This window comes from Anopheles merus, chromosome 2R (assembly GCF_017562075.2).
Source record: "Anopheles merus strain MAF chromosome 2R, AmerM5.1, whole genome shotgun sequence".
Lineage (NCBI taxonomy): Eukaryota > Metazoa > Arthropoda > Insecta > Diptera > Culicidae > Anopheles > Anopheles merus.
The window spans coordinates 27061430-27088731 of NC_054082.1; the positions used below are offsets into that span (position 1 = coordinate 27061430).

Below are 27302 nucleotides of genomic sequence, written 5' to 3' on the forward strand. Positions count from 1 at the left end.
ACTTTCAATTGCCGTCAATTGACTGATGAAACTATCACGAGTGCGATGTTCTCGGGACGGGTGGCAGAGATTGGTTTAACAAACGGTAGAGATCTCCAATCACGGGAATAGAACGGGAGCAGTAGTCACGGTACGTAGATTGTGGCCGAACCGTCACGAGTCACGAAAACCGACTGTCGCCGGACTGGTGGCAGCTACATCCCGAGAGCATGCTTGCTATCGCCCGGTCAACACGTTTTTTCGTGCCATTGCCGGATGTTTTTTTTATTCTTCTCCACGAACACTGTCCAAAAGGTAGCACATCGTGATACGTGGGCCTAGAGCATCGTGTGGGGGGACATCATTCTGTTCCGTCGTCCAGGGAATGAACGATAGGACGAGCCAGCCAAGCCCGCGTGGAACATGTGGGCTGGTCCAGTTATGTATGTGTGTGTGTGTGTGTGTACTCGGAGGTCCGGTTCTTCTCCGGTTCAGCCCCGTTTCTCTGGACCGATCGGCTGGACTGGAGAAGCGTCTTTCGTGCGGCACCACTAGGTAGGCTTGGAGCGCGAGAACTGGCGCTCCTTTAAATGGCGTCTGGCGGGATGCGTGTCTGACCGGAAAGCGTCTGGGGGACGCTCCTACGCATCATCGGAGCGGCATACTCTCGGGTAACTTGCGCCGGAACGATTAGCATAAGAATGGTATCGTGTTCATCAAGCCGCGTCTTTACGTTACGTTTCTGGCTGCACTTTTTCTTCACGTGCGGACATTGGGTTTGGAGGTCCCTGTTGGATTCGGTCTGGACCTTGGTTGCCGGTTGGTTAGTGGAAATGAAATGCAAAACCGTGCACTTTCTGCTGTGCCAGACAAATGAAATGTGCCATAAAACTAAGGTCATAAATTCGAATGGCAAACGGTTTGAAATGTAGCCAAAGTGCAGGAAGTGCATGTGGAGGGATCGGGGTTTTTTAAGGGCTTTGAGAGTTGCAAAGGATACAAACGCTTTCATTTGCTTTGGTCAGTACCATTATCACGATTCGTTGTAGTAAACGTGAGATCACTACTAATGGGTAATTTGGCATTGGGCACATCTCTTATAAGAGCCATTAACACGTAGAATTAATTGCATAAAGAATTACATTTCATCCACCGAATGTGTACATTCGCTGGGAATGATAGTTCGCCCAAGGTGGATTGCTTTTGCCGGGTCCCGGTACCGGTAGGACGGGACGAACGTGGCGAAATGTTTATACTATAACTACCATTCCCAGTGACGTTGTTCCGTCTGCTGACAGATGTTGAATGTGGAATAAACGAAGTTCTAGAGCGATCGCTCTCGAATGTTTTGGGGATGATCAGTGGAAGGACGTAGTGGCGAGATACAGTTACGACGCAACGTGTGAACTTAATTATCAATCAACAAATACAGAACCGATCGACCAATGAATGTTTTTGTTGCAATTATTATTTGCTGTATAGGACGTTTGAATTAGGAATACTTAATTACTTCAAAGAAAAACCTACCAAATTTATCAAAAACTGATTTTTTTCTCCAAAAACTTCGCAATCCAAAATATTGGGTGTTCTCTGGGTATATCTGTGTGATCTGCATTAATCTTATAGCAATATACTTACTTCAGGCACAACTTAATAATTCTATATATCGCCTATTTCTTCTTGATAATTATATCATTAAAAGCCATTTCCTTCTACTACACGATACCTATCGAAACACAAACCGTTCTTAAGCGCTCTTTCACATTGATCCCCCATATCCAAACGCAACGTGTGGTGGATATTGGACTGTCGGTCGCTGTTTCGCGCCCCGGACTAATTGAGATGGATTGTGGGCGCTTCAGCTGTGACCGGATCGTGCCACAGCATATATCTCTCTCGCCCATCCGTAGCATACAGGCCACACGTCGTCGTGAAGCAATCGAGGAACGATTTCGGAAAGGTAAATAAATAAATAAACCGAAACGTACGTCCCTCCGAGGATAGAAAGATATGAAGCGAGGGAAAGAAACAGTAGAAAACAAAAAGCAGCTCCCTAGAATGCAAGCGAGTACGAGACGAAGGGAGAGAGTATCAAAACACGAACGTATTAAGAATTTCACGTTTCTCAACCCGTGTCCGGTACCGGAATCGACCACCTGGGATTTCTGGGCAGAGATGGTAACGGAACGGTTCTGTTCTCGTTTCACTTCTCGTGCCCCCTCATGCAACTGTACAAATACGCTCCCCGATCGATCGATCGTCCCCATGGTTGACCACGGTGTTATGTTGTGGGGTTTGCCGTGGGGCATTAAATATTGCGAAACTAATGCACCGCGAAGTTTGAACAAATTATGCTCTGCTCGTATCGATCAGTGGCGTTAAATGGTACCCTGGCGTTTTTTGGGGAACATCGCAAAGGGGGCTGAAAGGGAAGACGTCCGAGGATATTTTCATCCCTTTACTATCCGCTCGCTCTAAGACGGTGTGTTTGTGTGTGTGAGTGTGTGGACGTGGACACACAACGTTACTGCAACGAGGAGTAATTAATACACCCTGTTTCGCCATTCGGGTTGGTTGGTTTTCCCTTGATATTTGCCATAAATTACAATGTGCAGAGGTGGGCAAAGGAGAAGAAATGCAGACACACAGACACAGCGGGAGTTTCGGAGCGGCCAATGACCGACCAAACCGGCCGGCATGGGTTGTGTCGCGTAGCGAAGGGAATGTTTACCGCTGCACACTTTAAGGGATTGCAGCAGAATGTGGTCCCATGACGCGCAATGTCACCGTTGGAGGATGAGAAAATTAGGAGTAAAATACCGACAGATGAATAAATTAGAGCATACTGCAGATACTCCACTCGGAAGTCATCCTACCGGGCTCTGAACAAATTACAAATTCTAGTACATTGTAAACTAGAGCTTGAAGAGCCTGCTCTTCATCTTCGTGGGAGGTTTCCGTCCCACTTTTTTCACACCGATGATATCATTAGGCTGGGTGGTCATTATCACACACGCCCTGCATGGGTGTGACGGACATGATGCTCTAAATCAAGTGTTCAAGCCGACAATAAAACATCCTCAAGAAACCCTAGTGATTTATTCCTTATGAAACGTATGACCTCGCCTATAACACAGGGATTATAAATCCTATATGAGGTATGTTCGTGTTTCATGCCCAGGAAATTACAACTCCCACAATACCATAAACCCTTTTGTCTTTTGATTACTTAAACTCTCAACCCAAAATCACCGATTGCGCACACCAAACCACACCGAAAAACGCATGTCGTCGGGGGTTGCAGATTAAGTTCAGCATTGATTTTATAGCCCGAAACCCGGACCACGCGGGGGAATTAGCAATGTTCTTATTGGTGCGGCGACAATAAGAAAGTGATGTGGCTTGTAAAGAATCGTATTAGCTCGTGTTGTGTTAATGGGTGCGCCACCCTCTCATCCATTCGGGTGTGCGTGATGGCAACAAATATGGTACAGCCCATCCAATTCCAACACCCGCATTCATATATTGGCCATCATTCTAGCACGTTCTAAGGGGCATTCCGAACAGTTTGCTGTGACCATTTCGCTCCTGCAATCCTGACCCTTCTAATGTTGAACCCAATCCCGCTGGTCTGGCTTCAAATTTCACACAAAACAGTGCTTATGTCTGTGTGTGCGTTCATGCGCCGGTCTCTGACCATCTGATGGAACGGCTCGATAATCAGCTTAATGCTACGCACGCGGTGTGGCTCGCCCTTCGAGCCTGCCGGCGAGTGTGACATTTTCGTTTCCAATCAATGTTTCCTATTTCGTTTCGATGACTAGGCCCGGAACTGCCGGGAAGTTCCGAATAGAACGGAGAACGCTTCCGCCATGTACTTGGCCACAGTTGAGTGGTATTGCATTGAATATGGGGGAGGTTGGTTTGTTTTTTTTCTTCGTTCTTCTTCTGCTGAGCTTCAAGTATTGCTTGTCGTCCAAGCGTTCTCGGGTTTGGATGCATTTGCTAAACTGTGCATGTAGCATGTGACAGCGAAGGTGGAGTGGCGGCGTTCTGGTATCGCATGCGTACTACACGCATGCATCTCGTACGGATGGTTCGGCAAAGAAACGTACCAGAAAGGAAGATAGCCATAGTTCCGCTAAGGTAAACGGCCGTTTCCCGACTGCTATGGCGAGCTGGGTGTGTGCAACCTTCTCTGCTGCGCTGCTGCTCCTATGCTGCTCAACCGTGTTCAATTTTTCCCCTTGGAGAAGATTTATAACGCTCACACTATGCTCACCTTCTCGTTATGGGTGTTTGGTTCTCGATAGTTGGCTGGAGTTGGTTCAATTTTCAATACACATTTTCTCCTCTGTTCCCATCGTCACTAACTAACTAGATCATTTTAAAAATTTCATACACACTACAAAGGAATCACTGATTAATTTAGAACACTCAATTCCGGATAGAGAACACACGCCAAACGAAGTACAATTTCTTCAACCAATGCACAAACATCTGTTCAACTTTAAAATGATTTATTCCATTCGATGTAATACCATTCGGTGTATGGTAAAATCACATTCAGAAAAATTCTCTTACCACTAACCTATAGTGGCACTTTGCACATAAAAAAGAACGAAACAAGATGCACAACTACCGGCAAACTATGCCACAAACTGTATCGATTGCTGCGATTGTAGGATTTTCGGCACCCGACAAAATGCCGACTCGCGTCCGCGTCGCGCGAGGTCCGAGGAAAATCTAGTCTTTTTCCCCCATTCGCAGCCGGTTGCATGCGCCGTGGATGCGTAGAAATCGTGTGTTCTCTCCCAGTGTGCTGTGTGTGTGTTTTCTCACTCTCTTTTCTCCCTTCCAGCAAGTGAGATTATTGCGGTGAGGCTCAGCTGTATCGCCCATCTGTGCACTCGCGCTGTGGAGGGGTTGGCTGTGGTGCAGAACGAACATTGAGTTTGTTACAGTTTAGTTTCCATTTGATTTGAAATTAAAATTGATAAACTTTATAGCTTGAGAAACAAACGAATCATCGACAAACAAAAGATTAAGAATGGTTCTAAATTATTTAATTATAACCCTTAAATTCCCTCAGAAACGTGCCTAGCAAACCCTGCATCCTATCGCTTCAGTGCGTGCAGCGAAGGCTCTCAGCAAAAACGTGCGCTCTGCCCGTGGCCATTCTCTGAACTACATGTGCGTGCGTTGCATTGCATGCGCTCGGCAACTTGGAAAATTGGAAACGTGCTCTTTTCAAAGCCCTACACACTCTCCTGCCTTGTTTTTTTTTTTGTGTACGTCGAGATCAACCAGGAGTAGCAAAGGAAGCAGCAAAAGCGTCAAAAGGAAGGGACTAACGAAAAGGATAACGCACCGCATGTGTGGAGGGTTAACGTTAGACGAGAGCAACAAAAATTAGGGAACGTGTCCTCATGCCCAGAAAACCATTATAGGGGTGAATTTGGGAAGTGCCGCCGACACCGACGTCGCCGTGCTGTGGTGCTGCTGCTACAGGACACTGAAGGCGTTCGGGTGGAAAACGGTCGCTTGCTTGGTCTGTTTTGCCAACGGTTCTATCGCGACGCGGGGTTAAATGGGTAGCCGTGGTGTGGTGCATTACCGAAAAAGGGGAAAGTTAACCGGTCAGCTGTTCTATTGCTTTGGTGGAGGGGTTTATGGAAATTATTGGAGCGTAGAGGACACTATTATGCTGATGTAATGAGATACAATGTGCAGTTATGTTCGATCCACACAACGGTAATCGTTCAGCCATAGGTCAGCTGTTTGTAGACATAGCAAGGTATGTTCATAATACGCCCTGACAATTGGCACCAATACGGTTGTAAACAAAGCAAATGGAATTTCTTTTTTTTAGATCGCTCTTTGATCAAAACAAACCCCCGAAACCCAAAAAGTCATACTAATTCTAATCTATCACACCACACACACCAATACAATCACTGAGTTTCGCTTTCTCTCTTCCATTGCTTCCATTTCATTGCAGGAGCAGGAGTACCGGGTCCGGTGAGTAGAGCTATCGAAGGATAACACTCAAGGTACGTTCCGCTCCGTAAATCCGTGGCTTATACAGCGACATGCGCACTAACCGCCTTCGGGCATTACAAAGGCACTGTCAACTGTGGAACTGGAAGCTGTCAAAAATGTTGAGTCTACGCTATGCAGGAGTGCTACAGGGAATTCGGGTTGAGAAGTAACCTATTTGGTAGGTTACCACGCCCCACTGATGGTCAAACACGGGACCCCGAAGGGATAGTCGATCCAAGCATACCCAAACTGGGTGTTGAAAACAGCTGGATTTTGATGTACTTCACCCATGAAGAAGTCTGTATGAATGTTTTTAGTTTATGTTTCTTCTTCGTTTCCTTAATTGATGGGTGGGTCCCAAACGTTACCGTGTGGCGTGCAAACTTTTGCCAACCACAAATTGCGTCTCCCATAGGCAAGCTAGACAGCCTTGACAATGATGAAGTCATGGTTGCTCGCCAAAAGCACCATCAAAAAAGGAAAAAAAAAATAGGGAGAAACATCATACACACACCTCTTCTCATATCGATCGCTTTCCGTCTGGAACTAATGAGTACAAGGTAGGCTTTTTTTGGGTTTTCGTTGGAGGTTGGAGAGGGTATCCGGCCTCTTCAGTCAGCATTAGCTTATCATTGTTGGGGCCCGTGTTTGCTTTGCTTGTTTGCGGCGGAAGTCGAAGCTTGTCATGAAGGATGGGCCACGAAGCTGGCGATAAAGTGGAGTCTGTATGCGGAGTGGCCACTTGAACTATACTACAGCAAGCATGCAGGGAATGCAATCCAGGAGAAAAATTTCCGTCCCGTTGGGTACTTCAGAATACAGGATGAATGTTTACTCTTGTATCCTATGGGGTAAATCCTTTATCACTTTGCCGTACTAACCTTGCAGCTTTGCAAACGATTCCACAATATCCACAACACATTCACAACAGAATAGTAGAAAAGATTACATACAACAATTGTCACAATGCCTTTGCTATCTCAAGGCATCTTTTCACACCTTTGCACACGCACACGGCGATTTACATCACAACAGAAAGAAACAACGCACACACAACACGGGGAAAGCTCGTGCCCCCGATCCTGACGGTAAGCGCGAGAGAACTGTCAGGCCTTTCGGAAAGTTCAGGAGAATGGTGTGCCGTTGGCCGACTTTGGTGTTCTGTTCTCGCAATGCCGAAACACTTTGCACCATGAGCGCCAGACTGGCTGGGCAAGCAATCTCCCGGCAGGGATTGAGATTCGCTCTTCGGCTCCGTCTGTGAACCGGGAGACGACACACCGTATTATCAGCATATGTGAGTGTGTGTCTTTGTGTGTATATGTACATAGGGCGGTACGCTTATCGCCCGCAGGCAATACCGTTTGAATGACAATCAACCTGATAAGAGCTGCAGGCCTTCAGATAGTGGCGTTGGGACGGACAGGACGAGACAATCCCGGGGCATAGATGGATGACGTTACTCACCCAATTGCTCCGTATGGCCATTCCGGATGATAGTGTCGTTAGAGGAAATCGAATGTGGAGTCGACTTTGTCGGCTTCTTCGCATCATCTCAAGATTCGCATGTATGAGCATGGTACGTTAAGAGGCAAATGGTGTAATCTTTGATTGTGTTTAGCGGAACGGGATGTGCCCTTGAAGTAGCTGCAATTTGTAAGGTTTGTTTTTGCTTCTATTAAAAACCGTACAATCTTGTAAGGGGAAATAACTAAATGGGCATAATGTGTATAGTATTCTTTGCAATAAATGTAAATACATTCACAGCAAGGGCAATATATCATAAACGTTTACTTATAAATTTGTTATAAAAATTAGTTAATAATATTTATAAAATCAAACCGTTGAGTTGTATTGTTTGGTTATATTAATTTGTTTTTAAATTCGGTATTATGATCCACTCTTGAGGCATAACCTTCCAGAGCACGGATTAGCATAATACTGACCGTGGGTTCAAATCGTCAAAAGGACCGACAATCTTGTGTTTTATTCATATTCCCTCGTCAATCGGATCAGGAAAAAGTCGCTAAAAATATATAACCAAAATACTGTTTATTATCGTGCACAAAAAAAAAAACACATTAACAATCACAAGATCTTCTAATACAACTTTCGCTTCGTTGTACAGAACAGAACAAAACTGACAGCTAAAACAAAATAAGCATCCTCAACATAATCACCACCTCCGCCGCTACACCGTACCGCAATCCAGCTGCAGATTGATGCCACAGTCGCCCTGCGTTTTGGCTTTGAGAAACGTAAGCTCCTTGCTGCTCAGCGCAATTGCTAGATAGTGCAGGTTGCATTTGAAAAAGGGTGCTTGCGGTAGTTGCACACTCGCCATCTGCACACCGGGTGAGGCCAGATTGAAGCTGTTCCAGTGTACGAACCCTTTGCGGCCCCGGTACGTGTAGAGTTGTACCTTGCGGCGATTTTCCACAAATGCCAGTATCGTTTCGTCCCGCACTTCTAGCACCGCAAGCTGTGCCGGCCGGTGGCAGGATATGATCTGGAACAGGTGACCCTGCAGTATGTCGCTGTAGATGCGGACCGTGTCGTGGTTGCCCTGGATGATCGTGTTGACCGTGTCGGTGACTGCCACTAGTAGCCGGCGCGCTTCACCCCGCAGACCAACGTGGAAGGTAAGCAGTTCGCCGGTGGCTGGATCAGGGAAGTGGGTGTTTTCCGTGGTGCTGATGCGTCCGAGCGGTACTACCTTTGCTATCCGTGGTTCGGGTAGTGGTTCGAGTGGTTCCATCAGGTCCGTTTGTGTTTGACGCGTTATTATGACGGTATCGTTGCTTTCCTGTATCGCTCCGATTTCGTTCAGCGGATCCGGTTGGGTGAGTAGCGACACCTCCTGCGTGTATTCGTCCGAAGTATCATCCGTGCGGTAGTACGAGCTGTTCCTTTGCATTTGATTGTACACCGTTATGGGGGATGCGAACAGGGCCAGATTTACGAGTGGATCATCGTGTGAACGTTTGGTGCGTGAGGAGTTGATGGTGCCTTCGGCTCTAGACAGAACCGCAATTCGTTTCCCATCGGCCAAAGCCAGTCCAATGCCGAGTGAGCTCGGTACAAAGCTTGCTGCTTCAAAGATTCGTGACAGGTCCCATTCTTCCTGCACCTTACCAGTCACATCATACTCGAGCACGGTCGTGCGCTCCAAGGCGTAGAACCGTCCACTAGTGGAAGGATCTACAAACAAGCTATCGGTATCCTTATCCGGCATGGCCTTCACCAGCTCCAGCGAAAGTCCCTGGAACTCCCATATCGCCAGCCCCGTCACATTGCACTGCTCATCCGTCGGTGCCGATCGCGTTACTAGATAAAGCTTCTCATCCTGCGCAGCCACAGTTTGCCACTCAAAAACGTATCCCGTGTGCGTCTTGAACAGTCCCACGAACACTCGGTCCTGTGGATTCCACTGGAAGAACTTACTACCGCAGCCGTAGTTGAGCGCAAGGAAATGGTTGCCCTGGTACTGGAACGTCCAGAACGACTGGATGGGTTGCTGCACGCGAATAGTTTGCCGCTGCACGAAGTAGTTAAAGAAGTACACACCCTTCTGCGTACCATTGATGAGGGCTTGCGTTTCGCGACAAGAGGCGCGATAGTTGGCGCGACGTTTAGCCAGCTCACCCTCGACGAACTGTTTCTCGGAGTGTAGCTTGCGTACGATCTCGTTAATGGGCAACCCGTTGATAGTACCATTGCCGTGGATGCTGTCACGGAAGACGAATTTACGAGAGCGTAGCCTACCCCAGTACGTTTGATGCTCACGCCCATCGGTCCAGAGCGCGCGCTCGTACCAGTGATCGAAATCGATGCCCCCGATCGTGTCGTTAGTGTACACATCGTTGGCGGCAATTTTGTAGAACGTTAACGGTGACGAGATGGTCATGTCGTCGGTCAGCTGTACCGGTTCACCAAACGGCACACCGTTCAGCATCTTGGGTAGAGTGGCACTGTTCAGCACGCGTATAGAGTTGAATACTGACGGTGCATCGATCGTTTGTTCGCCGTAACGCTGTAATTGAAGAGAGAGAGATAGATAAGACCAATGTTGTTCATTTATTGGATGAGGAAGAAAGCAACTTCCTATTACCATGACGGTATTTGCTCGTTCCACGCGAAGATCTCGCCCATTCACAAGACCTTCCACTTGTAGAGGATGCTGAATGACGATTTGCTTCACATAAACTGGCTGGTCGATCGTTTGTTCCGTGTGCAGGGTAATTAGTCCGCTCGTCGGTAGACCATTGATAGAAGCTGCCACTAGATGGTCACATTTGAAGGCTCCCGGAAGGAACACTATCTTATCTGTACGATTTTATAAAGGAAAAATAAAATAATAGATTAATTAGTCGTTCAACATGTATGCTTCCTTCACACTTACCCACAATCTCATAGTCCTTGTTTATCAGCAATGTTTGCTGCAAAAGCGTGTCCGGATCAATGCCCATCAATTTTTTCCCAATCAAATCACCCGCAATATGCAATGGTCCTCCCCACACATTACCAAAGAATTCTACTGGTTCGCTAAAAACGATCGGTTCCTGCTGATCGTAGTAAACGATCTCGTTCTGCACGTTCGACACATTGTACCCATTTACGTAATCAACGGTAAAACCATGCTTGAAATGAACCTCCTCCTGCAGGACGTAGTGCCCCTTGAAGTAGTAGTCCTGGTTCGTGCGGATGAGCGATGCAAGCTTGTGCGTCACATTCATCAGCTCATTCCAGCCTCCGTACGCCTCTAGGCTGTGAATGGTCTGCTGGCCCTGCAGACGCAGATCACCCTTGATGATGTGCGTGTCGGTAGCGTTATCGTACGCGTAGTACGCTTCGATTGGTTTGAAGGACTTCCCGTTGATGGTGCCACTGACAATCATCTCTTTCACGTACACTCTGCCCGTCGTTAGCACGTGTCCGGGAAAAGTGATCGATTCATTTTTGAGCACCAGATGCTTTACCGGCACATTGTTGATGGTTGGTGTGTGCAGATCGTCCGCCACATCGAACCCTTGTGTGAACAGCTTTGATCCGGTGAACTCCACCGCCGCCGCATCCGTTCTGTACACCACGTTGCTCAAGAAGGTGACAAAAGGTATCTCATTCAAGGCTCCATCGACCGACACATCTCCGTCTACGTGCAAGGGATGCAAAAAGTGCAATGCACTCTGGACAGCATTTGGGCGGTCCAACCATATGACGTTGTTCAGAAACTGCGTCATATCAACGCCATTCAGTATACCGATCTCGACGCTTCCATCGATATGCAGTGTATCGAGCACATGCCTACCGCTGAGCATGTAATCATCGTTCAGGTACGTCTCCACATTCTCCTGCAGTCGTACTACATCCAAGCCGTTAAGATAACGTGCAGCAAACGCGTTACTAACGTACAGTGCGTCGACGAGCACATCGTGCTGTATCGTTTGCGGTTGGCTTAAGCTGAACCGGTACGCATCAAACGTGGGCAGGTGGACGTCGTTCAACGTGTTCGTGGGACCATCGATCTCGCTGCCCGCGAGCGATAGGTAGCTCGCGTACAGTTCGCTCATGTAGATGGATTGATCGCGGAAGACGATTTCCTCCTCCATGTCGTAGAACGCGGCTCGCGGTTGACCATTGAGGGTTCCCACTATCTCAAGGTTCTTTGCGTACAGCAAGGAATACTGAGGGCAGAACTCTAGCGTCGCCTGCGTGTGCTGGTCGCCGAATATTTTGATCGAATTCGTATCCCACTCCGTCACGTTAATGCCACCGAACAGGCCGTGCACCTGTACGCGGTTGAAAAAAACGTTGCCCAGCACCATGCTTACGTTGATCGTCTGATCCGTGCTCTTGGTCAGCAGCTCGTCCAGATGTATCTCGCCAATCATGTTCGACTCGATCCGGATCGGTTCGTAAAAGTGTAGACTGCGATAGTGTTTCGATGCGTTAATTTCCACGTACGGTTCGTCTACGTACACAACGCTGCGCAGGAAGTGGTCCAGATCGTAACCATCGAGCTGATCGACGTAGATTGGTCCGTTAACGACTACCTCGTTAAACTCACAGGCCGCTTCCAGCAGCTTTGTTTGGAGAAGGGATGGATTGTCGAGAAATTTATCCATATGCTTGCCATGCACGGCACCGCGAACATCGAGTGATTCTTCAATCTCGAGTGAGTCGAATGTCACATTGCCCGGGATATACTGATCGTCGTGAAGTGTGATGAAATCGAACGGATTGATACCGTTCACAAAACCGTCAATGTCGAGTGCATCCATTGCTGAAAGAAATGATAAATTAATGTAAGAAACATCCGATTTTAGTGTGTATAGGAAAAATGCACCATTACTTACTTAACGAGTCCTTGAAATACTTCTGGCCAGTAATGATCGATTCGCGCGGTCCTGATCGTAGCACATAATCCTCCGGGAAGCGTAATCTGTTCAAGAACTGTACCGTTGTTTGACTAGCAAAAGTCACATTCTGTAAAGAGAAAGTAGCAAAAATGAATCCCACTATTGAATTGAACATGATTTGAATCCAACTCACCCCTTCCACATGAAGAATTCCAAGCCGCATCGGTCGATCCTTAAAAACGAGCCCATCGTAAAATGTTTTCCAAGGGACGCCGTTGATGCGCTCGAAGCTTAGATCACCCTCGATGTGCAAAGACTTTGACCGCAGCACACGCCCATGCTCATCTATGGCATTGCGTAGCGCGCTTTCCGCTTCCTGCAGATTGATGCGTGCCCCGTTGACTTTGTTCGCCACCTGCACATCGTCGATGACTTCCAGCGATTCTAGTGTCAGGTTCCTCCAGCGTCTATTTTTACAGTTGAAGTAAATCAACTCCTCGTTTAGATCGATCCCATTCAATGTGCCCCCCTCGGGAAGCAGTACGGTGTTTGTGTAGAGATCACCGCCGAGGACCAGCTCCCCATCGAGCACCACCTTGCTGTCTACGTCATACAGTAGCTCTTCTGCCGGTATGCCATTGAAACGATCGAACTGAAGGTGCTCCACGTTCAACTCCTTCAGGTGTAGCTCTTGCATCGTCGGTACCTCCTGGCCGTGCACATCGCGACCGAACCGAACGAGATGGTCCATGCGTGGCTGTTCAAAGCGCTGTATGTACATATCGTCCGCATGCAGCGCCCCGTCAATATACAGCCGTCCCGTCACCTGTACCGTGCCGTTGATTTGAAGATCGTGCGAGCGGGCATCCCGCCGCACGCTGTACTGCAACTCGGACAGCATTGCATCCACACTCAGCTCGACGTCCTGCACCGTTTTAACAGTAGCGGTCAGATCGGCCTGCAAGTCTGCCTCGCGCCAGCTATTTTGTCCGATCGTCATTTTCACCCCGGCCAGATCGAAACCCTCCGCAAAGCGCACCAGCGGCGTATCGACCGAGCTAAGGTTCTGGCGCTTCAGCACTACCGGATCGCTTTCCATCAGCTCAACGTACGACTGGGCCTGCTCGATGACCGCGTTCTGGTAGTCGATTATCTTCGTGAACGCGTCCATCGTTTCCTGGATTTCTTGAATTTTCATCAAAATCGGATGCTCCCCGGACAGCAGCTCGATCGACATGCGGTACAGACTGGAGTGTGCCTCGTGGCGCGGCACAATGATCGATATGGATTTGCCGCGCTGCGCTATCGTCGCACCGAACAACCCGTCCGTGCGGTCGAGATCCAGCATGCAGCTGACCTCGTTGTCGATCACCTCGTTCCCTATCATGCACGGTATGTTGGTGGCCAGGTCGAACGACACACCGTTCCACACGAGCGATTCCAGGCGCTGTATTTCGTGCGTGGCAAAAATCATACGATGCTGTACCAGCAGCACCATATCGTCCCGGTACGTTCGGGCCGGTATCTCAAAGAACGCTTCCACTATTTCCAGTGCCTCGGTGGGGATCTTCTGCTCGTAAAACTTACCCCGCTTGTAGCGCAAAACGGCCGGCGTTTTGCCGCTGATAGCAACGTACGCGTAGCGTCCTATTTGAAAGGCGTACACCGAGCGGAGCGCTTCCGAGCTGTAGTTACCAACGGCTTTAAACTTCCTACGGTTCTGATCGCCGACACGGAATGTGTACAGCTCTACGGTCGTATTCTGCGGAAACGCAACCAAATACTCTTCCCCGGCGGCCACTAGCCCTACCGATGGGCAGGGATGCTTTAGGCCGAGCTTCTGCATCAACCAAAACTGACGATCGTTGAAGGAAAACTCGTACACGGTGGCCGACACCGACTCGTGCCGGTTCGGATGCCGACCTATTAGCAGTAGCGCATCAACCTCCTTCTGGCGAAAGAATTTAATTTGCGTAATTGTTTTGTGCAACGGCCAGCGCCATTCCTCCTCCAGCTTGTACTCCGATTGTTCGCGCAGCGTGTACCAGACGAGGAAGTTGCCCATGGATATGACCACACACCCGACCGCTGACGCATTCTCCGTGTCCCAGAAGCTTAACACCTCGAAGGCAATCGGTGCCGACTCGAGCAGCAGCTCCTGGCTCAGGACGTAATGGCCGTCGCGCTCCAGCAGCACCACCGCACTGGCCGCCGTTAGCCCCACGACCACGTGCCGATCGACGTTGATAGCACTCATCGTCTTCCAGCGCATTACCCGCTCGCCGTGCGTAAAGTTAACGTCCTCCTCGATGGACCGTATCGAAAGCGTATCCCGGGTGGTATCGTGCACCTTCGGCGGTTCGGATACGGCGCCCAACGTACGGATGAAGCTTGGATCGATCAGCTTCGCATCGATCGCTTCGTGTAGCACGTTGATGTGTGTTTCGCGCAGCGGTTTCAGCTCCGCCTCGTCGAACCCGTCCGGATGTTCTAGCAATTGTTGGCGCTTTAGTTCGTACGCGGAAAGGGTAGCTGATTCCGTTGCGGAATCGTGCGTTGTGTTGTGAGGTTCCTGTTTCGGAAAGGTAGCAGGCCCTCGCATGTGGCCCTGTGGATCGAGCGGAATGTTTTCCCCATCACTATGCACTACAAGCTAGAAAAGCGGGGAAAGTGAGAACACGTGGTTAGGACACGGTACGGGATTGCAGGGCGCTTTGTTAAAGGTTATTACCACCAACTGAATAGAGAGCACAAAGGAAAGCACTAGATACGAGCTACACTGCATGATGGACACGGTTTAACATAAAACATGTGTTTGTAGGATACGAATTAAAATATTTCAACCGAACGCACTCAAACCCATGGCACCATGATTGCGAGAAAACTTTAACTGTGGGATGACGATACGATATTGTGCACACGACGATACTGGAAGAGGAAATAGCCACGGAATCTGCTGGTGAAGGTGTACTTGGCCGAATGCTTATGAATACTGAGCTAGGAGAACTGGCGAGAGTGAATAAAAGGCACTGGCCACTAACACTACGCAAACCGAATGCAAATGGCCGTTACGGAGGTTAGCGCCTAAAAGTATGCAATACGGTATCGCGATGCACTATGGTGCAGAGAATGGAAGGCAGGATCGTACACTTATTTATTTATTTATTTATTTATTTACTTATTTATTTATTTATTTATTTATTCTTGTTACAAAAGAAGGTTTTAGATTTTGTAAAAAGAAATAAAATAATTTCAAAAGATTGTGTGGGACTAATGTATTACTTGAACGAATTGAGTTTATATGTTTAATTTACTTGAAATTATCCATTTTCCATTCGTCGATGGTAATTTATTTTTATTGAGCGTTCTTCTCCAAACACTCATTTACAAAACGATAAAATCTGTCTCATGGCCCTATCTTCAATGACCGCGTTGAAAAGCTACTGCTAAATCTCGTAAATCCTATGTTTATATACTAGACAAAAGTGAAAAATAAAATGAGATTTCAACCACAACAACAACATTCGTCGATGTTTGACCATAACACCATTTTCTATAATGTTTTACTTATTCCTAAATTTCCACAACATTTAGGTGGTAGCTATTAGTTATGTACATTTACATTGATAGCTTAGGATATATAAGTCAGTTCTGTATAAAAGTGAAGTAAGAGACGTACATTCAAACTTCCAATTCAGTTTAGGCTTTTATGCAGTTTTTATGATGTAGACGCGAAATCTTAATAAGCGAACAGATAAATGTTCTTGTTATCGAATATTAGACAATGTTTCAGAAATTGGCTCTTATTTTTATGAACAGTAAATAAATCGAAGGTGCAGAAGAGGACAACTCGTACAATGAGAATATTAAAAATAGTAAGGAAAATCAATAAAAAGAACTTATGGCAAAAAGAACTTATAACCCAGGTTGCACGCATGACTTAAAATTGCATGGAAAATGAATAAAAAAAATGAAAATGAATATCGTCAGGACTGGACCACGGATTACGTTTGAACGTATTTTATGTTAAATCTTAAAAATTTAAAACTAATTTTATTTTATCGTGCTCTATTTCCCAATCGGGGCGAGATTTTCAGTACTTTTGTATGCAATTATAAGACTTGCGTCCAACCTGGGTTATAAGTTCTTTTTGCCGGAAAATCAAAGTTAGATGCGTTTTGAATGAGTGAAATGAGGAATGTGGGTAAGTGAGGATCTCCAATTTATCTGGCTTTCAGTTATCTAAAATTTTACTCTATATCTGTTAATTTTCATCATACAAAACATAAATTAAAAGTCCGTTTTGAAAAACCGAACTTGCAATAAAGCTTGCATGCAATTGCGGCTTTAGATCACATTGACTGTTTCCAATTTAACTGCCTTTCGTCAGCTGTTTCGTTCGATGCTTTACCACATTCAAGTCCCGGATGCATCTACTTTACCTTGTCTATCACACCATACCCACTCACACTTACAGCTAATTGCACCTGTGTTTCTGGCCTTCCATTCCCTCCCACGGTGTTCACATAACTAGCATAGGCCTATGCTACCCTGGAGCCCCCCACAGGTGATCTTATGCTCCATGCGCCACGGCGGGTGGAGAGATCGAGTACTGCATTCCGGAAACGTGAGTGAAAGGAATGGTAGACGAATGACGGTGAAAGAGGTGCGCCCAGTGCTGCGGACGGAGTGAAACGGCACGATGAGGTGGATTATTGTGCGGCCACCGAGTAGATCGGCCACCGCGACCGGCACGAAGTTTGGACCGGCCGCGCACAACCAACTCCGACTTTGTTCGTGTTAGACTTTCGTGCAGTTCGCACGCACAGCCTTGAGGTGTCAAGCGCGATAAACCAAACATTTATCCACCAGCTGCGGCACAGGTTTGTACGTTAATCTGTCCCCTCTTGTCGGACTGTACCGCACAGCTCCCTCGTCGAGCATCCGCGAGCAAGTTATCCACGCCGGAGAAAGTTGTCGCTGGGGCGTTGTTTACCTTTTGGTCGCTGGAATCCCGAGGATCGTGGTGAATAACAGTGTGCATGAGCAGACACCGCTTCTCGGAAGGTCCCGGGGTAGACTGAAAGTGAAAAGATAAAGTGGTTTGCGGTAGCCCTTCCCGAGGGTTCATGTGAATGAAGATCCTGCTGCGTCGTTGCTCAGTTTGTCCCCACCGATCGTTGGTCGGCCCATTGACTGGCGAGGCAGTGAGTAAGGTACAGAAAGACTCAGTAAAAATCCTGTACCCAGTGGTGTGTAGGGGTCCGGGGCGTGTTACTTCATCGATGTGACGACGTGCATTTGCCAATCGATTACGCGAACATTGCGCATATTTGCGCGTACGCCATTCCGTTCACCCGTTGCCGGATGCAATTTTTCGGTTTTTTTTAAATGCAAAAACGGATTATCTTTCCACAAGGATTTCGCCGACATTACTTGGGGATGACCCAAAAGTAATGCGTACGAAGTGTCGGTCCACCAATGGTCACAACCGGTGATCAGCAAATGCGTTGAATGTGCTTCTCGCCGGTGTGTCTGTTGTGTCTTTTTTGTGAAAGTGAAGCGATAATTTTTTCGAACAACTTTCGTTCGTTCCCAAGTGTATGGTTTGTGTGTGTATGTGTTCATTTCGTCCTCATCTGCTATCTTTCTACGTGTAGGGGCACCGCGCTTTGCTTCCGACCGCGAATTTCCTCCAGTGGCTAGTGACAAAAGGGTGCTAATCAATCATATATTTTTTCTTCAATTTTACCTTCTCCAGTGGCAGTGGTAGTTATTTTTAGTGGTAAATTTACTGCGTGATTGTTTGTGTGAGTTTATTTTTTTTACCGTTGCTGTTTTCGTGCCTCGAGCTGTTCTATTTTTTTTTTTTGCTGACCACTTCATCTCCATCCAGTGAAGAAATTGAAAGCACATGAAATTTTCAAACATTGTGCACAAGTGAACTGGAAAATCGAGGTTGAGAAAACGGGATCATCGGAACAACAACACTACAAAGGTAGGTAGGAGCATTATTCTTAATTTTATTTAATTTAATGTTAGCTTGTAATGGTAAACCTGAGTAGATGTGATAAGAATCAGCAGCATTTCAGCGCGAAATTCATTTATAAAAAAAATCATGTTTTAGTATCACGTGATTTTTGTTATATTTGTTATCATTTAAAGTTAGCTTAATAACCTTCGAGTTTCTAAAAACAAACCAAAGATGTTTGGTGTTCTACAATTCCTACACAACTTTTTTATGTCGTTTTGGCGTGTAAGGTCAATCTCTGGCATCAAACTATCAATTATTACACAGTACTGATCTCAGATCAGAAAATATATTGTTTCGGTGATTGTGGCACCTTCATGCAGGCGCTAACGCCTAACGGCTAACCGTGTATCAGCTGTGTGTACTCTTTTTCTATCATTGTTGCCATACAAAATTCAGATCTTCGGTCAGCTCAGAATAAAAAAATCGGACAAATTATGTCTATTTTCCGCTAAACTTCCGTAGGAGCAAAATTGATCCATGTTTTTGGTGTTATTTCGTGTTGGAGTGTGGTGTATGGAGATGCTTTGTTAGGAAAGTGAAAGACGCTTAAAAGGGGTTTATTTTTGTTTTCAATTTAATCCACCTCCCGAGCATTCGATGAAAAAGTGGGTCAACAATGTTTTTAAAGTTGGCAGAAAACATCGCAGATTAAACTAGACATGATAATTACGGCTTGAGTAGAAATAATTTAAATAGAAACCAGAAAATAAAATAAAAAGAATTATAAAAAAATCGCACCCCAAAAAACTCATTCGGCAAAAGGAAAACCCCCGATTGTGGTAGATTTCGGTTTCTTTCGGATCATCGCAGCAAGATAAACAAAACCACTTAAGCACGCTGCGCTTGTGCCAAATTTCACCGTTGCAAATTGTGCGATGAATATGCACGGTCGCAAAATAACACCTCTCACCACGAATCAACGGCATTCTTCGGCTAGCACCAATGAAAGTTTCTGCAAGCCCCATGTATTGGAGTGTGTTTTAATGTTGCCTGTGTCATTAGTGATGCGCTGAACCTAGTGTCTAGCATATGAAGCTTTCAATTAAAACTGTAATTTGTCAGATGTTATACGAGCGAGCCGAGGTGTCGTTGGTCGATTGCGCATTTATTGCAAGGCTTGAACGTAAACAGCTTAAGTGTGTACACGCTCTTAGTAGCAAGCAGCTACTATTAAGCAACCGGTTGTCCTCCCGGATGGCGCTGGAAGGTTGCTAATGTTACCCTTGCTCGTTCGAGTTCCACCACCTATACAAGAACCACTCTAAGAAACTGTCTCATTCCGACCGCGGGATGACGGGTGAGGGGCCGTCGTTGAAAGTAAATTACCTTGACTTGTCCGAAGGACTAAGGCTCAGTGGCGGTTTCGCGGGACACCCGCGGCACTGGGGGCAGCGTGATGAATGGGTAAACGCATTTAAAACCGAACACAATCTGTTTGCTAACTGGTTGTATGCAGGAGAAAAAATCTTTAAAATTAAATCAAACGCTAATGTGTCTACTTAATGCATATTAAAGGAAAGCAATTGGCGTTCAAAGTACACCGTTTTATACAGTGTAAGGGTTACATTATTAACCACAAACATACGCACACATTCGCATACCCTACACAAGCAAACTTATTACGTACTTGTCTAGTAGCTCCATCACCTCCACCTCAACTACCGTAAAAGGAGGTGAAATGATGATACTTTATTGTTTCGTTGCTTTAATCGCGAATGCGCACGGCGCGATTGCCACTTTTGCAATGCGTGGAGCTCTCGAACGCGTGCACAGGACCATGGCATGGTCCGGAGTTGAATAACGAAAAAGAAGGTCAGTCTTGTACGCCTCAAGACGATAGGAGAGAGGGTAACGATGTTATGGATGATGGTTTTCACTACCGAGTCTCGATCGAGCAGAGACCGCTTGATCACACCTAGCTTAGGTGCGAACACACCTACAGATCTCGGTTACCGCTGGGGTTAAGGCTGATGTGGGTCAAGAATGTGATGAAAAGAATTCGTACGCACGCCTTAATGTAGTGGTAATGTAAATTCATCACACGTCTTCATAATTGCAGCACGCCATAAAAATGCGCCATTCGCACGCAAAATATTTTCGACGATCGACAACGAGCAACCGGAGGAGCAGTGAGAATCTTGTTCTTAGCGGTTTGGTGTAGTGTTTTAGAACGCGATGAATTCTTAATGAGCGAAGAGCGTTGATGCTGCTGCTGCTGCTGTTGTTGTGGTTGTCTGTGGTCAAGATTGTCTATGGCCGGGTGGGAACTGTGTCAATTGGAATTGGATATGTGTTAGCATACAAAGCGATCGTGCGGTTCTGAAAGTGAAAAGCAAAGAATTCGGATAAAGGCTTCGTGCCTCAGCATTATTAATGTTAACTAGCTGTTTACTAACTATGTGAAGGTTTTAATTAGTTTGCTTCAAAATGGTTTTTTTTGTTGGTCTGCAAAAAAGAGGTTGGTCCCACTCAATCAAACACTATTTACGGCTGAATGTGGTCTAATTTTGTAAATAGCATCTTCGTAGATACGTTTTTTTTTGTTATTGTTGCACCTTTAAGCCGCCGTTAAATGATAATGTAAAAGAGATGTTGAGTTACTTAAGTCTTGCCATAAATTTACCATCTTGACAACTCGTTAACATTATTCATCCCTCTAATCACCGCTAGTGGTCTTTCGAGCAGTACACGCCTCATTTTTTATATGTGATACATCTGGAAAGCTTGAAGAAGACTGTTTCTCTCTTTTTGTTAAAAATTACATAAAATCCTCCGACATGCGGACGGTTCAAGAAAGGGCATGAAATGAATAGTGCGGTGGGGGACGTAATGGTTGCTATTAGATGAAGCATTGCTGGACCCCTCGGTACGCTTTCGTTTGAAGGAGTCGTCGTAAAAGATGAGATGATACCGTCGTTCGGACGTTTACCACTATGACGCAATCGTGCGCAAGAAGCTCTTTTAGATGTACAGAGACAAACAAAAAAAGCCGGCCGCGTTGTTGACGACCATGACACAAGAGGCCTTGGATATGCAATACGTTTAGTGATGCGATCAGGTTGAAGAGGGAAGAGGAGGTTAAGGGTATGTCTTACGCTTAAGTTAGTTGGCTTATAATGTTTAAGAAAAAAAGTAGGATGAAGTAGAAGATTCGCGTCGAATTTGGAAGATAGTAAAGAAACTTTATTTTTTTTAGCAAAACCAAAACTTAATTAGCATTAAATATTACGGTCGTAGGAGAATCCTCATATCCACTCATATAATTTGTTATCTTCTTCTTCTTCTTTGGCACAACAACCGTTGTCGGTCAAGGCCCGCCTGTTCCCACTTGTGGGCTTGGCTTTCAGTGACTAATTGATTTCCCCCCATAGCAGGATAGTCAGTCCTACGTATGGCGGCACGGTCTATTTAGGGTTTGAACCCATGACGGGCATGTTGTTGAGTCGTACGAGTTGACGACTGTACTACGAGACCGGCTAATAATATATCATTATTAATTTGATAATTTGTTATATCATTCAAAAATAATAATATTCTTTTGCATTTAGATCCCAAATCGTGCTCCACAATATATACAATATTTTGCCGTCTTGAAAGATGTGTTTTGGAGATATTGTAATAGGTTTCATCATTTTGTTGTGGAAGTTTATTGGAAAAATATTGGGATTGAAAAAATGACCAAATTAAAATGAAAAATACAAGTCATTTTGTTAAAATATTTAAGACAAATGTTTAAAACCAAACAAATAATTTGTTTGACATATTTGTGTTGCAATTATAACTTGCATTTGTTATAAAATCTGGCGACATCATTCGAGCAACCCTGTACCACCGATTAGATCAGATTTGCTTGTTTTGATGTATCGACTTAGAGCAAGCATGCATGCGATACATTGATAGACCACCGCCTAATGCATCACTACACGAGCTGTCAAATAATAAACTGTCAGAACAATCAGCTGTGGTTTAAAAAACCGCCGAACGGCACAGGTACAAGGAGTCGCGTCCCATTAAATGTTCCGAGTGTGCAAGGTGTCGATCAAAAGTTTTCATTATGAAAGATATAACGTTTATTTCTTCGAGTTATATTTCCCTGCGCGAAGCGTTCCTCAGCGTGCCTGTACCGGCGAATCAGTTCAGTCTTCTAATGCCCACGCAGGACAATGAACCGTAAGTGCTAAACTGACTACAAGAAAAGATGGCTAGATTGTGCAACATTCTTTCTACCTATTTGCAGCGTTGGATGTGAAACGTTGGACGACATTTACGAAGTGTTTGCATTGCACAGTTTGAACTGCAGTTTGGAGGAGTTCCAGGTGATAGACAAACAACTGTTTAATTGCATTTTTGGAACGAAATTTCCCGCTCATTTGCTCGGTGGCGGCCTCAATAAGCTCAGCTTGTCAGAGCCGGCTGTAGTCAACAAAGCCAAGGAGCAAACGGTGTGCAAAACGCGCACCATCGCTGGACGTCCTTCGTGGCGCATTTCACTGGGTACGAAGCTAGACCCAAAGCCAGCATCAGCTGCCAAGCTACCGGAGTGGTTAGTTGGAACGGAAGTTCGTCAGAAACTTTACAATATGGAAGCACTAGACGGTACCGGAAAAAGGTTCGACCTGATGCTCATGGGCGTAGGCGAGCCGAAAGCGTCCCGCGAGAATGGTAAAGAGAACCTTGTCGCCAAATCAAACGAAGGTTTAGGGAAGAATATTAAGCAACATATCGCTGTACCCCCAAAAGCAGTGCCGGCTAGCCATACTCGAGGCAATGTTCCGGTTGTCAGGTCAACGAGAGAAGCCTTGTTAAGCATAGGGTTGAATGAAAACGTTACCCTGCTATCGGACAAACTTATGCAACATTTTAACAAACTATCTAACGTTGGCGTTCCAGTACTGAGAAGCAACAGTGGGCCAAATATTGGCGTGAAAGTGCGCCGGAAACAGCAGCTAGGTGCACCTTCTACCATCACTGCACCTACGCCAGCGAAACAGAGAAGAATGTCCACCGTGAAGGATTTGACAGGCGATCGGAGGGTAGTGCTTGGTGCAGGTACTTCCGCACTGTCCCATGATGAAAACGCAAACGTCTGCCAAGCGGGGGTCAAAGATAGTCGGAATACCCGTAAACAAGTTTCCAAGCGAATTTTGCGAAAATCAACCATTAATCAGAAAACAGTAGGCCAAACTAGGGAGCGAACAAACGGCATGAAACGGTAAATCAGTTAACTTTAAATCGATTGCAAATACTTTATGCGGCACTGGTGAGCTTACTAATAATAACTGTTGACAATTATGGTTTTTGGGTGAATAATTTATGTTCGCGTTTTTTGCAGCTTTGTTGTAAACCCGTTTTTCAAACATATGCTTCTCGTATAGTAGTCATAAATTATTTTCTGCTGTAAACCGAGGTTGAAGCCGGTCAGTAGTGTAGTATCTTAGCGCGTGGTTTTATTCTCGCGATGTCCCCTTCTCAACGACAGTCCGGGACGATGGCACATGGGGTGTTGTGTAATGGATTTGCGGGAATGTTTCAGCCACGAACGAATAGGTCATCGCGACATCTACCCATAAGTTCGGGCACCGGGCGGTAGCAATCCCCCGCCCTAGTACACCCAGTCCCATTTGCTGTGGTGTCTGCCTTCGAACACGTCCAGCCCGGTGTAGCGTGAGTTTACCTTGCGCACGAAAACGCGCCGATTGCCGATCGGTTGCAGCGCCCGATAGTTATCAACCATGGGCGAACCGTGAATGCCAGTGTCGAGCTAGCAGAAACAAAACAAAAAAGAAAGAACCAAAATGAAATGGATTTAAATTGATTCCCTTTTTTAAACTGTAGCCCGCGAAACACTCACCGTACGAAACCGTTTCATCTGGTTGACGGAAAGCTTGAGCAGATCGGGAAAGACGACCCACGTGACCGCCTCGGAGCAGGGCGGCGTCGTGAGCGAACCCTTGTACGTGTAGAAGCGCGTCAGATCGATCCCGTCGATCAGCGACTGCAGGGTGAAGGTGTGGTTCAGCTGGAGCGTCTGGTCGTAGTCGACGATCTGGCCGAACGAGCGCACCAGTGTGTTGATGCTGGGTGCGTCCTGCTCGGTGACCTGGTAGAAAAAGCCCAACACCGTAAGACCGTCGGAATAGCCCAGCGCCTCGCCGACGGATTTGTACTTTTTGTTCCGATGTATGATGTGCATCTCGAGCGGATACCTAGCGAACGGTCGCACAAGGACAAATGCATAATAAATCCTCCCATCCTGCCTTGTCTGGTGCTGTTGGTGAAGGCGATGGTGCAAGAGTTTTTGCGCACAAAGTTCGCACAACCGCTCGCGCACACCTACCTGATATCGTTGAGTACGTGCTCTGCGCCACGGTTGTTTTTGTCGCCCCAGTGAAAGTGCAGCCCTTCCAGCTCGTACTCGTTCTCCAGCTTGCCGCCAAAGATGTACGGATGCTTGCCGATCGCTGGGTCCGTTTTCGGAATCGAGAGGGACACTGCGGGACGGAAAAAGGGACAGAGCGCGAAAACAGAAAGGCAAAGCGGCTGTAAGTGAAAGAACTTGCGCGCCCTCCGCCCAGCCAGCACACTTACCGGAATGGCCATTGTTGTGGATGGTCATCGGGCCCGGAAGGAGATTGTTGTATCCGACCAGCTCGATCGCCGGCATGTACAGCGGGACGGCCCGATGGCTATGGATCGCGATTGGTGACTGATGCGCGCCGGCGCAGCTTTGGTGCGCTTTGGACCAACGTCGCTGGTCCGGTTTCGAGTAGCCGAACCGATGCCCATCCGCACCGTCGTATCGGCCTGTGGGGCAGGAAAACGTTCATTGAAAGATAGCGAAATGTTATTGGTTGTGGCACTTAGCGTGTCGGAACTCATATATGTTAAATGTGAATGGAGAGAGAGAGAGCCAGATAGAGGGATGCTGTAAGTTCAAAATTGGCAAACCACGCCATCGTGATCGTGTACTTTACCCTCTTTTGCCTCCGTAAACCTTGTACGATGATAGCATGTTTAAACAATCATGTACAACCACACCATTTGTACAAAAGGCACCAACTTGAAACAGATTATTTGTTAGCAAATCAATTTTAACTTAGCTACTCGTGAAACTAGAGGAAATTAAACGAACGATAACAATTTCAAGCATGTCACATAGTAATGTGCAAATATGAGTAGCCATTAGCATTACAGCACACCTCCAACCGAAAGCGAAAAGAGTGCTTATTGCTGTTTTAGCTCGCAAGTACGATATGATACGGGGCCTAGCAAAGTCTGTGACCATTTACAACGGCCAACCCGCAAACGATTGCCCCTCTCGAGATGCACCCGAGAATCACCGCTCATAAAACACGGGCCACGTGCTCCGCTCGCTTGCAGTTAGATAAACTCGGCTGCTGTCTGTGGCGGGGGGGTTGGTTTACGGTGTTATTTTGCTACACCTGTGGGTGCAATTGTGCGGCTGCGGCTCTCCTGGTGTAAGTATGCCGAGAGGTCACTGCTTCTGCGGTGAGCAGCAGCAGCAGCAAAACAGATACGCCTGACTTTTGGTGCATGAGCGCGCATGTGAGCACTACTGCCCGTTGGGAAAACTTGGTGTTAAACGGCACGCCAAAACCAACCAGAGCCAGTGCAGTGCTCTAGTAATCCTCCCGGCATTAGAGCACCTATTCACATTTAGCAGAAGGGAAGGTGCGTTTACACAACCGCACGCTGGCGAGAGGTTGTCCCGCAATCTTTCACTCTCTCAAGTGTGCACTCTTCCCATCGAACGTGTGCTTCTTATCGATGTTTTAGCAATTAATCTAGAATCACAGCTTACCGCCGATTAGCAGCAGCGCGAACAGCAGTGAGGAAACAGACCGGCAGCACCTCGATCCAATCGACAACTGCATGATGAACACTTTTTAAGCGATGGTAATGTTTCACTTTCCAACCTCAGTATCACTTTGCTCCGAACGCTCACTGATCGTTATTTGCAGGCACAATTTCGATTTCAGAGTTCACAAAAAGAATGCTTTTAACGACCGGTTTGGAGTGGGACTGCAACAGAACGGGCCGCGCGCAACTGAGCTTCAGCAGCAACGGGAACGTGCTTTTCTTCCTTTTGCGCGAACGCAAGTCGGGATTGCGATTGCGGCTACAGCACACGTGGCGATACTGCGAGCACTGATGGGAAGGGATGACCACCACCGGACACTATCGAAAATCCCACTCAGAAAAGCGCAATTGCACCTTCGACGACAGATGACAGAGAGCGGCAGCAGACTGTCTGTTGTAATGTGCACGATCCTACAGCGCTCTACCGGCGGCGTCTGTCTCGACCGATTCCCGACCGCAAACTGGTACCTTCGGCGCGCCACTGATAGTGTTTTATAGAATCGTGTGCATAGAAGAGCAGCAGCTCGCCTCGATGCGTGCAGAATACCTGGGTGGACACAATCCGACACTCACCATAATGGGGGAGGTGTTAAAGCGTACGCGCTCCCTTGCGTGTATGCGTGTACGCTTGGGTTTTATCCCTTTTTCCTTGTTGGACGTCTTCGGAATGGACATTAAAATTTTGCCACCACGGTTTTAGAATGCCACGCCAGTGGGCAGTGGGCAAGAAAAGAATTATTCCGTACCAAGATGGCCAGCTCAGACTTACTTACCATAGGCGGATTTGGGCGAATTTTTGACCATTAATTGCTCGAAAACGTGCGGCGCCTCGGCGCAACGTGTTTAGCGCGGCGGACCCCGTGTACGTTGTGCCCTGAGGACGGTGTGAATCTCAACGAGGCTGATTGGGAGGGGAACAACGGGAGGGGGAGAACGGTGGAGTGTCGATGGGCAAATTTTAATTACCTCCTGTGGTTGAAGTTGCGTGCCTTTTGCGAGGGGGGAGG

At 46.8% G+C, this 27302-nt stretch overlaps 4 protein-coding genes across 7 annotated transcripts in view; 2 read left to right on the top strand and 2 right to left on the bottom strand.

Moving 5' to 3' along the window:
* Nucleotides 1-8079: 8079 nt before the first annotated feature.
* LOC121588807 lies at nt 8080-15351 on the bottom strand. The gene is made up of 6 exons (XM_041907173.1): nt 15112-15351; nt 12574-15033; nt 12378-12507; nt 10424-12304; nt 10133-10347; nt 8080-10054 (listed from the first exon to the last, which is right to left on the bottom strand). The coding sequence occupies exons 1-6, from the start codon at nt 15163-15165 to the stop codon at nt 8213-8215; spliced, it is 6582 nt and encodes a 2193-aa protein (XP_041763107.1). The 5' UTR covers nt 15166-15351; the 3' UTR covers nt 8080-8212.
* The window catches only part of LOC121588808, a 33668-nt gene continuing 15016 nt past the window's right edge, over nt 8651-27302 (top strand). Inside the window, exons 1-2 of one of the 4 annotated variants that reach the window (XM_041907179.1) lie at nt 8651-8663; nt 18277-18378. The gene's annotated coding sequence lies outside the window, so the exon portion shown is untranslated. Of the gene's footprint in view, nt 8664-17157; nt 17268-18141; nt 18379-27302 lie in introns of those variants that run through there. The other 3 variants (XM_041907174.1, XM_041907175.1, XM_041907178.1) reach the window with 3 other exon arrangements.
* Nucleotides 22225-23766, top strand: LOC121588809. Its single transcript, XM_041907183.1, has 2 exons — nt 22225-22584; nt 22652-23766. Exons 1-2 carry the CDS (start codon nt 22469-22471, stop codon nt 23628-23630), a joined length of 1095 nt encoding a protein of 364 aa, XP_041763117.1. The 5' UTR covers nt 22225-22468; the 3' UTR covers nt 23631-23766.
* LOC121588810 (carbonic anhydrase 7) lies at nt 23636-26780 on the bottom strand. The gene is made up of 5 exons (XM_041907184.1): nt 26237-26780; nt 25003-25218; nt 24752-24905; nt 24266-24620; nt 23636-24175 (listed from the first exon to the last, which is right to left on the bottom strand). The coding sequence occupies exons 1-5, from the start codon at nt 26307-26309 to the stop codon at nt 24017-24019; spliced, it is 957 nt and encodes a 318-aa protein (XP_041763118.1). The 5' UTR covers nt 26310-26780; the 3' UTR covers nt 23636-24016.